This window comes from Phocoena sinus, chromosome 4, assembly GCF_008692025.1.
Source record: "Phocoena sinus isolate mPhoSin1 chromosome 4, mPhoSin1.pri, whole genome shotgun sequence".
Classification (NCBI taxonomy): Eukaryota; Metazoa; Chordata; class Mammalia; order Artiodactyla; family Phocoenidae; genus Phocoena; species Phocoena sinus.
The window spans coordinates 13714148-13730477 of NC_045766.1; the positions used below are offsets into that span (position 1 = coordinate 13714148).

General features: G+C 35.8%; 1 protein-coding gene across 3 annotated transcripts in view; it reads right to left on the bottom strand.

Moving 5' to 3' along the window:
- The window catches only part of ACAD11 (acyl-CoA dehydrogenase family member 11), an 88683-nt gene that overhangs the window by 58141 nt on the left and 14212 nt on the right, over positions 1–16330 (bottom strand). For all 3 annotated transcript variants that reach the window (XR_004349574.1, XM_032629600.1, XM_032629601.1), the window contains 3 exons: positions 15635–15760; positions 14616–14777; positions 12844–13008 (listed from right to left, as the gene is read on the bottom strand). Coding sequence is in view for 2 of the 3 variants with exons in the window: in XM_032629600.1 (XP_032485491.1) it covers positions 12844–13008; positions 14616–14777; positions 15635–15760 (453 nt within the window). In the remaining variant the exon portion in view is untranslated. The remainder of the gene's footprint in view (positions 1–12843; positions 13009–14615; positions 14778–15634; positions 15761–16330) is intronic.

A 16330-nucleotide genomic window follows, 5' to 3' on the forward strand; every position in this document is an offset into this window, starting at 1 on the left:
ATGTGAGATCTTCCTGGACCAGGGATCAAACCCATGTCCTCTGCATTGGCAGGCGGAATCTTAACCACTGCTCCACCAGGGAAGTCCCTTGAATTTTATTAATATGTATGTATATTACCTTTTCAAAACAAAAGAAACACATGCAATACAGTAGGACTGACAATAGATGAAGGAGGTAGGAAAAAATATAATAATTTTTAATAAAGTGATAAAGCTAAGAGTAGGTTATTACATAAAATTAAATGTCACAGGTCATATTGATATATAGTTTTTAGTGTTGACAGCAGAATTTGCTCTGAGTTTTCTATGGACAAAATAAAGTATGAAGCATAATCAGTCACAATGTTTATAGTGCATGTAGATTAAAAACAAACCAGCTGCACCTGGGTTGCTTCCAAGTGCCCATCAACAGATGATTGGGTTAAGAGGATGTGGTATATACACAGTGGAATATTACTCAGCTGTAATAAAGAATGAAATATTGCCATTTGCAGCAACATGGATGGACCTAGAGAATATTATGCTTAGTGAAATAAGTCAGACAGAGAAAGACAAATACTGTATGATATCATTTACATGTGGAATCTAAAATATAATACAAATGAATGCATAGGCAAAACAGAAACAGACTCACAGATATAGAAAACAAACTTGTGGCTACAAAGGTGAAAGGGGAGGGGACAGGGACAAATTAGGGGTATGGGATTAACAGATACAAACTACTATATATAAAACAGATAAGCAACAAGGATATATTGTATTGCACAGGGAATTATACCCATTATCTTATAATAACCTATAATGGAGTATAATCTGCAAAAACCCTGAATGACAATGCTTTACATCCGAAACTGAAACTAACATTATATTACAAATCAACTGTACTTCAAAACAAAGCAAAAAAACCCAGCTGCTCAAGGGTGACAATTTTCATGGAGATCAGTCAAGACAGCAGAGTAGAAAGACCATGAGTTCACCTCCTCTCAGGAGCACACCAAAATAACAACTATAAGCAGAACAACCATCAATGAAAAAGACCAGAACCAACCAGAAAAGATCTTCTACAACTAAAAACATAAAGAAGGAACCACAATGAGGTGGGTAGGACAGGTGGACTCACAATATAGTCAAGGCCCATAACCCCAGATGGATGACCCACAAACTGGAGAATAATTACACTGCAGAGGTTTTCCCACAGGAGTGAGAGGTCTGAGCCCCACATTGGGCTCCCCATTCTGGGGGTCCTGCATCAGGAAGATGAGCCCCCAGTGCATGTGGCTTTGAAGGTTAGTGGTGCTTAATTGTGGGAGTCCCAGAGGATTGGGGGAAACAGAGACTTCACTCTTAAAGGGCGCACAAAAAATCTCACACACTCCAGGACCCAAAATAAAAGCCATAATTTGATAGGAGCCTGGGACAGACCTACCTGTTGATCTTGGAGAGTCTCCCAGAGAGGCAGGAGGCAACTGCAGCTCACCCTGGGGCCACAGACACTGGTGGCAGCCATTCTTGGGAGCTCCTTCTACCATGTGGACATTGGTATTGGCAGGCACCATTGTGGAATCCTCCCTCTGGCTTATTACCCCCAGGACCCAGCCCTGCCCTGGCCCAACAGCCTGCAGTCACCAGTGCTGGGGCGCCTCAAGCCAAGCAACTAACTTGGAAAGGACACAGCCCCACCCATCAGCAGACAGGCTGCCTTAAGACCCCCTAAGCCCACAGCTGCCTCTGGATGTGACCCTGCCTACCAGAGGGCCCAGGACCTAGTTCCAGCCACCAGTGGGCAGGGACCAGATGCAAGAAAACCACAATCCAGCAGCCTGCAGACACAGCCCATCTACCAACAGGCCAGAGACCCTGCCCTGGGACAAGCTTGGCCCCAGCCCTGCTCACTAGCAGGCTAATTCAAGCTTCTGGACACCCCAGACCCTGTGTCAGAAACCCACCCCCCACCAGCAGCAATCTGATACCATCTCTGGAATCCCTGGACCCTGCAACCAACTCCAGGACCTTCTCTGCCTGCCAGTAGTCCGGAAGTAACCCCAGGACCTGGCTTCATCCACAAGGAAGGTGGGCAACAACCATGGCGTCTTCTGGACCCTGACTCTGCCAACCAGTGAGCCAGCACTAGCTCTGGGGCCCCCTGGGCTAGTTCTTCAGTCAGCGGCCTCGTGACCCAGCCCCGCCAACCAGCAGCCGGCAGCCTCCACACAAGGCAGAGCCTAGCAACCAGACTGGAGGCTAACCAAACCTACCAGACTGCCCACATATTCAGCTGGCCACAAGAGAAGGTTCCAGGTAGCCCTCATAGGGGGAACCCCTAGAGCATATAGCTTGGGAGATGAGAAAGAAGTGCACTGCTGGGATGCATAGGACATCTGCTACAGAAGGTCACTTCTCCAAGGCTGGGAAATGTAACTAACTTAGCAGATACATAAAAATACAAACAGCAGCTTAGGCAAAATGAGGTGGCAGAGGAACATGCTCCAGATGAAGAAATAAGACAAAACCCACGAAAAAGAACTAAGTGAAGTGGAGACAGGACATCTACTTAATAAAGAGTTCAGGGTAGTGATGGTAAAGATGATGAAAAAACCCAGGAGAAGAATGGATGCACAGAGTGAGAAGTTAGAAGTTCTTAACAAAGAGTCAAAAATATGTAGAACAACTGAACAGAGATGAAGAATACAATAAATGACATGAAAAAATATACTAGAAGTAATCAATGGTAGACTAAATGATATAGAGGAATGGATCAGTGAGCTGGAAGACAGAGTAGTGGAAATTGCTGATGTGGAACAGAAAAAAGAAAAAATAAGGAAAAGAAATGAGGACAGTTTAAGAGACCTCTGGGACAACATCAAGCACAATAACATTTGCATTATAGAGGTCCTACAAGGAGAAGAGAGAGAGAAAGGGGAAGAGAACATATTTGAAGACTTAATAGCTAAAAACTTCCCTAACCTGGGAAAGGCAATAGACATCCAAGTCCCATAAGTGTAGAGTCCCATAAAGGACTAACCCAAAGAGGAACATGCCAAGACACATTTTAATTAAAATGGCAAAAAGCAAAGATAAAGAGAGACTATTAAAAGCAACAAGGGAAAAGCAAAAAATAACATATAAGGGAACTCCCATAAGGTTATCAGCTGACTTTTCAGCAGAAACTCTACAGGCCAGAAGGGAGTGGTACAATACATTTAAAGTGGTGAAAGGAGGGCTTCCCTAGTGGCGCAGTGGTTAAGAATCCACCTGCCAATGCAGGGGACACAGGTTCAAGCCCTGGTCCTGGAAGATCCCACATGCCATGAAACAACAAAGCCTGTGCACCACAGCTACTGAGCCTGCACTCTACAGCCTGCGAGCCACAACTACTGAGCCTGCGTGCCACAACTATTGAAGCCCACACGCCTAGAGCCTGTGCTCTGCAACAAGAGAAGCCACTGAAATGAGAAGCCCATACACGACAACAAAGAGTAACTTCCACTCGCCCCAACTAGAGAAAGCCAGTGCGCAGCAAAGAAGACACAACACAGCCAAAAAGAAATAAATTAAAGAAATAAATTTAAAAAAAAAGAATAAAGTGATGAAAGGGAAACCCTACAACCAGGAATACTCTACCCAGCAAGGCTCTTATTCAGATTTGATGAAGAGATCAAAAGTTTTACAGACAGACAAAAGTTAAAAGAGTTCAGCATCACCAAACTAGGTTTACAAGAAATGTTAAAAGAAACTTCTCTAAGCAAAAAAGAAAAGGCCACAACCAGGCACAAGAAAATTATGAAATGAAAAAGTTCATTGGTAAAGGCAAACATAAGTAAAGGTAGGAAATTATCCATGTACAAAGCTAGTAGGAAGATTAAAAGACAAAAGTAGTAAAATCATTAATATCCACAATAAGCAGGTAAGGAATACAGAACCAATTAGATGTAAAATATGATATCAAAAACAGTAATCATGAGAGGAAGAGAGTACAAATGCAGGGTTGTTAAAATGCATTTGAAATTAAGCAGTCAGCAACTTAAAACAATCATATATATATGTATGTATACTCACCTACCGCATCATAACTACAAACCAAAAATCTACAATAGATATACATACAAAAAAGAAAAAGGAATCCAAACATAACTCTAAAGATACTCATCACATCACATGACAAGAGAACAAAAGAAGGGGAAAAAAAAGACCCACAAAACAATTCCAAAACAATTAACAAAATGGCAATAAGAACTTAGGTATCACTAATTACCTCAAATGTAAGTGAAATAAATGCTCCAATCAAAAGACACAGAGTGGCTGAATGGATACAAAAACAAGACCTGTATAGATGCTGCACACAAGAAACTCACTTGAGATCTAAAGACACACAAATACTAAAGTGAGGGGATGGAAAAAGGTATTCCATGCAAATGGAAATCAAAAGAAAGCTGGGGTAGCAAAAGTTATATCAGACAAAATAGACTTTAAAACAAAGACTGTTACAAGAGACAAAGACACTACACATAATGATCAAGGGATCAATCCAAGAAGAATATATAACAATTGTAAATACATATGCATGCAACATAGGAGCACTTAAATACATAAAGCAAATATTAACAGCCATAAACGGAGATATCGACAGTAACATAATACTAGTGGGGGACTTTAACACCACACTTACATGAATGGACAGATCATCCAGACAGAAAATCAATAAGCCTTAAATGACACATTAGAACAGATGGACTTAGTTGATATATATAGAATATTCTATCTGAAAGCGGAATACACATTCTTTTCAAGTGCACATGGACCATTCTCCAGGATAGATCACATACTAGGCCACAAAACAATCCTCAGTAAATGTAAGAAAACTGAAATCATGTGAAGCATCTTTTCCGACCACAACGCTATGAGACTAGAAATCAACTACTAGAAAAAAACTGCAAAAAACACAAGAGACTAAACAATATGCTACTAAACAACAAATGGAACACTGAGGAAGTCAAAAAGGAAATAACAACTTACCTAAAGGCAAATGAAAATGAAAACACAATGATCCAAAATTTATGAGATGCAGCAAAAGCAGTTCTAAGAGGGACGCTTATAGTGATATAAGCTTACCTCAGAAAAAAGAAAAATCTCAAATAAACAACTTAAACTTACACCTAAAGGAACTAGAAAAAGAAGAACAAACAAAACCCAAAGTCAGTAGGAGAAAAGAAATAGTAAAGATCAGAGCAGAAATAAATGAAATAGAGACTAAAAAATCAATAGAAAAGATAAATGAAACTAAAAGCTGGTTCTCTAAGAAGATAAGCAACACTGATAAAACCTTTAGTCAGACTTATCAAGAAAAAAATGGAGAGGGATCAAAACAATAAAATCAGAAATGAAAAAGGAGAAGTTAACACTGACATCACAGAAATATAAAGAATCATGAGAGACTACAATGAACAACTCTATGCCAATAAAATCAACAACCTTGAAGAAACAGACAAATTTTTAGAAAGATACAATCTTGCCAGACTGAACCAGGAAGAAATAGAAAATATGAACAGATCAATTACCAGTAATGAAATTGAATCAGTAATTTAAAAACTCCCAAGAAACAGAAGTCCAGGACCAGATGGCTTCATGGGTGAATTCTACCAAACATTTACAGAAGAGTTAATGCCTATCCTTTTAAAACTATTCCAAAAGGTTGCAGAGGAAGTAACACTTCTGAACCCATTCTATAAGGCAAGCATCACCCTGATATCAAAACCAGACAAAGATATGACAGAAAAAGAAAATTACAGGCCAATATCACTGCTGAACATAGATGCAAAAATTCTCAACCAAATACTAGCAAACCAAATACAATAACACATTAAAAGGATCATATACCATGATCAAGTGGGATTTACCCCAGGGATGGAAGGACTTTTCAATATCTTCAAATTACTCAATGTGATATACCACATTAATAAACTGAAGAATAAAAATCATATGATCATCTCAATAGATGCAGGAAAAGCTTTTGACAAAATTCAACATCCATTTATGATATTTTTCTCAAGAAAGTGGGCATAGAGTAGGGAACATATCTCAACATAATGAAGGTCATTCATGACAAACCCACAGTTAACATCATACTCAACAGTGAAAAGCTGAAAGGATTTCCTCTAAGATCAGGTACAAGACAGGGATGTCCACTCTTGCCATTTTTATTCAATATAGTATTGGAAGTCCTAATCACAGCAGTCAGACAAGAAAAAGAAATAAAAGGAATCCAAATTTGAAAGGAAAAAGTAAAACTGTCACTCTGTAGATCACATGGTACTATACATAGAAAATCCTAAAGACACCACCAGAAAACTACTAGAGCTCATCAGTGAATTTGGTAAAGTTGCAGGATACAAAATTAATGTACAGAAATCTGTTGCATTTCTATACATTAACAATGAACTATCAGAAAAAGAAATTAAGGAAATAATCCCATTTACAGTTGCATCAAAAAGAACAAAATACCTAGGAATAAACCTACCTAAGGAGATAAAAGACCTGCAGTTGGAAAACTATAAGACACTGACAAAAGAAAATGAAGATGACACAAACAGATGGAAAGATATACTGTGTTCTTGGACTGGAAGAATTAATATTCTTAAAATGACCATACTACCTAAGGCAATCTACAGATTCAATGCAATCCCTATCAAAATATCAATGGCATTTTTCACAGAACTAGAATAAATAATTCTTAAATTTATATGGAGGGAATTTCCTGGAGATCCAGTGGTTAGGACTCTGTGCTTTCACTGCCAAGGGCCCGAGTTCAATGCCTGGTAGGGGAACTAAGATCCCACGAGCCGTGCAGTGTGTCCAAAAAAAATTAAATTTTTATGGAAACACAAAAGAGCCCAAATAGCCAAAACAATCTTGAGAAATAACAGAAGTGGAGGAATCATGCTCCCTGACTTCAGACTATACTACAAAGCTACAGTCATTAACACAGTATGGTATTGGCACAAAAACAGACACAAAGATCAATGGAATATAACAGAGAATGCATAAATAAATCCACACACTTATGGCCAATTAATCTATGCCAAATGAGGCAAGAATATATAATGGAGAAGATAGTCTCTTCAAAAACTGGTGCTGAGAAAACTGGACAGCTACATGTAAAAGCATGAAATAAGAACATTTTCTCACACTACATACAAAAATAAATTCAAAATGGATTAAAGACCTAAATGTAAGACTAGAAACGAAACTCCTAGAGGAAAACAGACCACACTCTTTGATATAAATTGCAGCCATATATTTTTAGATTTATCTCCTAAAGCAAAGGAAATAAAAGCAAAAATAAACAAATGGAGCCTAATTAAACTTAAAAGCTTTTGCACAGCAAAGGAAACCATCAACAAAATAAGAAGACAAACTACTGAATGGGAGAAAATATTTGCAAATGATATGACCAATAAGGGGTTAATATCCCAAATATATAAACGCTCATACAACTCAATATAAAAAAAAAACCTGATTAAAAAATGGGCATAAGACCTGAATAGACTTTTTTCCGAAGAGGAAATGCAGATGGCCAACAGGCACATGAAAAGATGTTCAAAATCGCTAATCATTAGGGAAATGAAATCAAAACCACAATGAGATATCACCTCACACCTGTCACAATGGCCATCATCAAACAGAACACAAATAGCAAATGCTAGTGAGGATGTGGAGAAAAGGGAACCCTCATACAATGCTGGTGGGAATGTGAATTCGTGCAGCCACTGTGCAAAACAGTATGGAGGTTTTGCAAAAAACTAAAAATAGAACTATAATGTGGCTCAGCAATTCCACTCCTGGGTATATATCTGAAGAAAACAAAAACACTAATTTGAAAAGTTACATGTATCCAGTGTTCATACCAGCATTATTTACAATAGTCAAGATATGGAAGCAACCTAAGTGTCCATCAACAGATGAATGGATATAGAAGACATGATATTGATATATATATATATATATATAAAATTGTGTGTGTGTATATATATATATACACACACAATGGAATGCTACTCAGGCATAAAAAAGAAGGAAATTTTGCCATTTGCAACAACGTGCATGGACTTGGATGGTATTATGCTAAGTGAAATAAGTTGGACAGAGAAAGACAAATGCTGCATGATATCACTTATATGTGGAATGTAAAAAATAAACTAGTGAATATAACAAAAAAGAAACAGACTTATAGATTTAGAGAACAAACTAGTGGTTACCAATGGGGAGAGGGAAGGAGGGAAGGGCAATTTAGAGGTAGGGGATTAAGAGGTACAAACTATTATGTATAAAATAAGCTATAAGGACACAGAGAATATAGCCAATATTTTATAATAACTATAAATGGAGTATAACCTTTAAAAATTGTGAATCACTATACTGTATATGTGTAACTTACATAATACTATATATTGACTATACTTTAATTTTTAAAAAGTAACAATTTTTCTTGGCAATGGCTTAAGGAAAATGTCACCCATCAGTCTGCATGAAGGAAACATTGTGTAGTGGACTGAAATGTCTTCAACAACATCAAGAGAACTTCCAGGGGTATGTAATCCCTAGAAAGCCGCTTGTGCTGAAAAGTGACTAAAAGGACAAAAACGAATCAAGTCTAAATGTGAGAGTGGGAGTCTAGATGTAAAAGGCAACTTGATAGTTCGAGAAGAATAGAAAAGATATGAAAAAGCCATTTAAAAAAATGTCACAGATTTTACAAAGAGATGAAGTTAAAACCTAGATGAAATTATGTAGCATAGATATGTCCCAGACCCTGTTAACGTGACTTTACGACTTCATTCTGTAGCAAAAATAAAATGAACCAAGATCAGAGTTGGAGATTATATATAAAGTCAAGAGGTGAGAAGATTCTGGAATAACAATATAAGGTCAGGAAACTTTATAACTCTTACATTACTCGCACACAAATCCACAGTCAAAAAATTATTAATTCATTGATAATAAAGAAGGTAGTTCTTGAAATGATTGATCATGCCCACCTGGGCCAGGCAAGGTGAGAAGTCAAATGAAGTCATAAGGGGTTCATGGATTCTAAAGTAAGAGGAATCAAATTTGTAGCATCTCAGGTGAGGTATAAAGAAATAAAAGAAGTAGAAGGTAGTGAGGCTGTGGTCAAAGACAAGGGTTTCAGTTTCTAGATTACCAACACTGACCAGTTCCAACAGAGATGAGAAGCAGTACAGTGTGGAAGGAATCATATGGAATTGGAAGTCAGTAGGTCTGAGTTCAAAACCTGGCTTTATGACCAAAGAGAATATTAAGGGTATTTAAAAACATCTGAAAAGTAAAAAGATTGGAAAAAAACCTAATCCCCATGTCTTTTCTAGCTATAAAATTAAGTTTTATAACTAAGCTTTTCTGTAACTACACTGACATCTTAGAAATAGTGGGGGAATTAAAAAGAAAAATCCATTAAAAACACGTTTTGTTTTGCATAACAAATTTTTTTTCATAAGACAACATATAAAAGACTGCAAGGCAGATGACTTCAGAAGAAACAGTGTCCTTATATTTATCGTAAATACATCTGACTACTAATTAATGAATGCAGATCTATGGGTTTATTAAATATATTTATTTTTCAAGTTGAAATGGTAATATGTACATTAAACTCCAAAATCTTAAACATTTCTCTGCCAGATGGGTAAGATTTATATTTGGAAAATTAACGATATTTTCCAGGAAAACTGGATTTCTTTTAAACATTGCAGTAAGCATTTTGTACTACTGAAACACTTGCTCAAACATGCTTCAAATACTTTACATATCAGTAACTAGAAAATAACTAGGGATTGTGAAATTGAGTGATATATTTTAGTTTTGTTATTCCCTTTAGTAATTCTTTACTGGCTTACCACACACATTCCTAGATGGTTTATCATTTAAAATTGTTTATGTTTTCTTTCTTAATTGTTGTGCTTTCTGACAACAAAAATAAAATATGCTGTTGTCTTGGGGAAAAAAGAACAATAAAACCTCAAACCTTAAACATTACAGAAATGTACAAGTTATAAATCTCCTATAATTTCATCCCCTATAACTACTGTTTAGGTTTTAGTACATATCTACTAAAAGTAAAGATTTACTTTTACCCTAATTTTTTCTAAAGAATAGAGCTTGATAGGTAATCTTAGAAAAGCAGAATATAAAAACAGAGGGGAAAAGAATGGAAAAGAAGAGAACTGAAATAAGTTGAGCACCAGCTGTGCCGGGTACCAGCTAGTTGCTCCATATCAATTACCTCATTTTAGCTCCTTGGGAACCCTGAAATTTTTTTTTCCCAATCCAAAAGGCACACAAGTCACACAATGTCAATTTCCTGGCTTTGATAATATACTCTAGCTGTGTGAGATCTCTTTGGGGAATCTGGATGATGGATACACAGGCCCCTCTACTATTTTTACAACTTCTTGTGAGTCTTCAATGATTTCCAAATAAAAAGTTACAATAAAAACTGAGGCACAGAAAGGGGTTAAGGTCATACTGGTAGAGAATAAAAATTAAGCATAAATAAATGAGATGGAAATAGTACCTTAGTGATTAATTAAAATCAATTCTTTTAACATAGATTCATTCAGAAACATGTAACTACCTGCAGAAATGAATAAGATGCATTTACTGCTTTATAGGATCTCTTAGTCTAGGTCCTCATTTATTGAGCATCTACCATATAGACTCTAGAAACAAAGGTAAGAAAAAAAATTAAAGGTATAATCCTTACCCTCAAAGGAAAAATAAAAAGCTTTCAATCATATCCCTGGGAATATATACATTGGAGCACATACATATACACATCCAGGGACTGATTTTCCAATTTGTGAAGTGCCTTCATGAAAAAACATAGTCTAATTTCCTACTTATTTATGAAATTTAAAAAATGAGATGGAACTATCGACTAGAATTAAATTCTAAAGTTTCATAGCTTTTAATGCCAGTCCACAGTGGGAATGTTTTCCTTCTTTGACTACTCTCTTAGTTTTATTGTATGATATACTTTAGCATTTGGGTATATGTTGTTCTCTGCTGTTACCCGAGTATCTTTTCTCTCCAGTATTTTGAGCTCATTAAGAGCTGTTTTTCCTTCTAACCCCATGTTTCAGAGCACATAGTTGGTAATAATTAATGCCAGTTGACTTGTACTTTGTCAACTGTATGTTACTTCCATAAAAAATTAGCTACGCATATCTATATGAGACAGAAATTGATTAACTTTGATTTAACTAATAATTATGGGATTACTGGGTATAAAGTAGAAGACATTTTACTAGCTACTATATAACCCTAAAACATAAAAGATAATGATATATGTAACAAATTAGCATTGCCTCCACAGAACTTAAGTTAGATGATTCCTGTTTGGCAACTTTAATCCTATAAGAAACGTTTTTCTAACATGAGATTAAATATAAAAAGGGAATAACTACTTGGAACTTACCTGCCGTTACTTTCAGCATATTTAATATTTAATTTTAGCATATTTAAACATCTTGGTAGACAACACATAACTAAGGAGATTTAGGTCTGAATTTTTCCTTCCTTGCTTAAGTAATGAATGTAAAAGTACTGTAGTTATATTGATAGAACACATAAAGAACGCTGACTTATTCAAAGATAGGCTCCAAAAATATTAATGAACCAAATAAATAGATAAAATATAGACCAGATCCTGCTGTTTTAAGGTATACGCTTTTCTAATTTTTCCAGGTTATAAATTAGCAATATTTAATTTTCCTATTCTATATTTAACAGTTATAATTCAGAATTCATCCATGCCATTAACAAAAAGTTACATACGCACACATACATATAATTACATATACATAATTTAAATACCCAAACTGACTTTTCTATGAAAAATTTTGTCTTGATGGTACATGTGCTCATATGTCTTTATATTACATTTGAACTTTCAATTGATATAGTAGTACTTTGAATTATGACAGCAATGCAATATATAATGTTATTTTCCTCCTGTCCTCTTCCTGTGTGAAAAGAACATGAAACCCAGAAGCTTAGCACATGAATTTAGAACAGCTCTTCCTGCCCTAAAACATCTTAGCGTTCTGAGAAAACTAATGAACCCAGAAAATTTTCTCCTAAGAAGGAAGATTCAGGGAACTGTAAATCATTCACATCAATATCAGAATACTAAGGGCCAAATAAATGTCTTGTCCAAAGGCATACAGGTAAAGAGAGGAGAACTGAAGTACTTTCTTCATTCCCACCATACTCCTCCAATCCTAGGCCTCACTATGCTCAGTGGAGGAGGGTTATAGCTCTGATTTGTTTGTACTCTTTATAAAGATTACACTGTGTACATTTACACAGGGCAAGGTTACGTTAATCTCATACAAATTCTTTTGAAGACTCAAAAGAGTCTTTTGGAATTCTGTCCTCTCTGAGCTTATAATAATCAAATACAAAATTCTTTATCAGATAGGGAAAAAAATGAAAATGAACCAGAAGAAAGAGCAAGAACGTGGATAAGCTAAATATATTTAGTAGCTGAAAAATTTCTTTGAAGAAAACAGCAACATGCATGTAAATTCCCAAATCCTTTTAAAGTAGTAAATCAGGTGATTAGACCCAGCCTTTTATAGGTGGGCAGATACCTATGCCAGAATATCTGCAGGACTTATTTCTAAAAGTTGTGAGTGGTAATGTTAGTTTTGAATATAGGGGAGGAATGGGGATGGGGTGGGCTCCTTCAGTGCTCTGGGGGAACATCTACTTAGTACGTGTATCCCAAATCAGACATACTCAATTTTTTATAAACAGGGCTTCCAATACCTCTTTAGGGTGGAAAACTATGTTATCTAGTTTGAAATCTCCATGAATCAAATTTTCTTCATTGTCATTATCTGGCAAGTTTTTCATTAGCCAGTCAGATAGTTGGTTCATGGCAGGGATGTCCTGATGAGCTGCAGCTTGATATTGCTTTGTCCAGGTTGATACCTAAAGATATATACATTTAAAAAATGACAGAGCTGAAAGTGGAATATAAGATTCAGCAATTCTAAAATTAAAACAAAATTCAATTATATCAAATTTTGTTTTAGTGTTAAATGCTCAGGACAAATGCCGTGATACTCATATTAGCCTAAAAAACTCATATCAGCCTGAAAACTTCAACATTTAAGTTTCTCTTCCATCTATTTTCATTTTACTTACCTAGACTTTTATCAGGAAAAAAAATACTGGCCTAGGAATCAAGAGACGTGGGTTCTAGTCTTTATTCAGCAAATATTTTGTGGAAGGAGAAAAAAAAAAAAGAACACACACAAACACACATACGTACATACCAAAACATAGACAAAGAAAATTTCTGGAAGGGTCACAAGAAACAAGTAATCCCTGAAAAATGTAATATAGGGACTAGAAGAAGAAAGGAGATCTTTATTTTTCATTTTAATCCCCTTTCTTATTACCCATAGAATTTTCTAAAGAATCTTCAAAAATATATTACAGATATGAAAAATGCAAAGATTTTTAAAATTGTTCTTAGAATTGAATGCAAATAAGACAACCTATTGTCAAAGTCCTCCATCAACTGAAATAATATTATTTATCTACTTATATCTCTCTCCCCACTTTCTAAGGTATCTCTGTTCGATTTAGTACAGTAAAGATCTTCGTCTTTGGAATCTCAGAGAGTTGGGTTGAAATTATGTCTAAGCCACTTATTTGTATATTACTTAATACCTGCAAGCCTCAGTTTCCTCATCTGCAAAATGGGGGTAGTAATACCTATGTATTAGGGTTGTTACAAAGATTAAAAAACACTAGGTCTAACAACTCACCTAGCATGGGAGCTGGCACGTAATGAGTATTCCCTAAACCTTAGTTCCCGTTTCTCTCCCTTCTGCCCCCTCAAAAAGACATACAAAGGGAAACAGCCCCATACATATCTGGTCTTGCTGTTTCTTTGATTTGAAATGCTCACCATCTCTTCCCTATTGCTCTAGATTTTATCCTTCCTTAAATACACAGTACAAGACATATCTTTCCCGGGAAGCTTTCCCCAACCTAAGCAAGGGCATACTGATATCTATCCTCTGAATGGAACAGTTTTCATGATGAGTACCAAACAATTTACTACCAGATTACATACTCTTTTATACCATTTTCAAGTCTCATGTAAATGAGATTCAGGTATAGATGTCTCAAAAATGACCATAAGTTCCTTTAGGGGAAGAACTTATTTCTATTTTCCTGATATTTAACACAGTATTCAGCACATATTAAACATACATTCATGCTTAATAAATATCTGTTAAACTAATTTAAAAAGGGACAATTGTATAGAAAATATATTGGTAAATTAAGTGAAGAGATAGAAACAGCTTTAAATCTGCATTTATGTACATGCTGTTACAGAAGCTTTTACTGAACAAAATCTGATCTAAAAATACAAAATTGTTTTATGTTTAAAACAAGTCAATCTGACGGCTGATATTAAGTTATAGCCAAGTTTCAGAAAAGTATAAAATAATAGGTTTTTATTTTAACTAATATTATTTCCAACAACTTGAGAAAAGGAGCACTTTGTGTGGATGTGTTACCTGTCTTTTGCAGTACCCAGCACCTCTACCATATTCTTCCAGCTGCAGTGACTGTATATTCAAGGAATGTAACTGAGCCAAGGTTTCTATCATGGCCACATATATGGCTGAGCGTTCTGCTGGGCTAACTTCAGGAACTGTGAAATCACGAAAGATTCGGCCCTATGGAAGCAATTACAACAGATAATATAAAACAAAATAAATCTTTTCATACCAATTATTTGCTGTGTCATCATCCCCTGTTACCTACAAAAAAGATCAGGATACAGTCTTACAACCAAAACCAATTCTTTGTAAAATGTGCTAGAAAAACTGTCATTTGTGAAACTTGTTTAACATAAGAGTGTACATGCCAAAGGAAAAATACAAGGATACACCAAGATGAACTTAAAGGACAAAAACTAATCTCAAGTAACATCTTACCGAAAAAAAACCCTTAAAACAATCTGGATTTATTTTTAATGGATTGATGTCCTATTTGGAGTAGTTTTTTCCCCTACTATTTGGACGGTTTAGTTATTGCCATTACATATAGCTCTTTACTGACACCTAGAGGAAGACTAAGCCAATACGCCCTAATTACTAAATTTGTTCCTAGTTTACTTCAACCTGCTCAAACTGTGTGTGCTCAAAATAAAACGAAAGTTTAATACAACACAGGGAATAGAGCCAGTATTTTATAATAACTGTAAGTGGAGTATAACCTTTAAAAATTGTGAATCACTATGTAATACACCTGTAACGTATATAATATTGTGCATCAACTATATCTCAATAAAAAAATTTAAAAAACAAAAACAAAACAAAACTTCCATAGAGAACCAATCTTGCTGACACCTTGATTTCAAACTTCTAGTCTCCAGAACTGAGAGAATAAATTTCTGTTGTTTTAAGAAAAAGAAAAAAGTTTAAGCCCTTGCAAAGCAAACTAATTACCTACAATATACTATCACTTATTAACATCTAATTTCGCAATTAAAAATAAAAGCAACAAAAAGTACAATTAAGTGTTAATTTACCTGTACATGTTCCATCACATAAAATTCTGTTCCAATGACACAAGCATCACTGCAGTACAATAAAGGTTTGGGAACGGGGAATCCAATTGAAAACAAAGTTTTCTGGACTTTAAATTCTCTATCAATCTAAATAGGATGATAGATAATTAAAAATCAGAAATACAGAAATTTAATAATTACTTGTGAACTAACATTAAGGTTAGAAATTAATTTTAAAACAGTATCAACAAATAACCCAGAGGATAATAATTTCCTTAGTATTTTCCTTAAAAGTAGTCTTAGTGTGAGAGATTGGTTCAAGATGGCAGAGTAGAAGGACGTGCTATCACTCCCTCTTACAAGAACACCAGAATCACAACTAACTGCTGAACAATCATTGACAGGAAGACACTGGAACTCACCAAAAAAGATACCCCATGTCCAAAGACAAAGGAGAAACCACAATGGGATGGTAGGAGGGGCGCAATCATGATAAAATCAAATCCCATAACTGTGGGGTGGGTGACTCACAAACTGGAGAACACTTATACCACAGAAGTCCACCCACTGGAGTGAAGGTTCTAAGCCCCACGTCAGGCTTCCCAATCTGGGGGTCTGGCAACGGGAGGAGGAACTCCTAGAGAATCAGACTTTGAAGGCTAGTGGGATTTGACTGCAGGACTTCGACAGGACCGGGGGAAACAGAGACTCCACTCT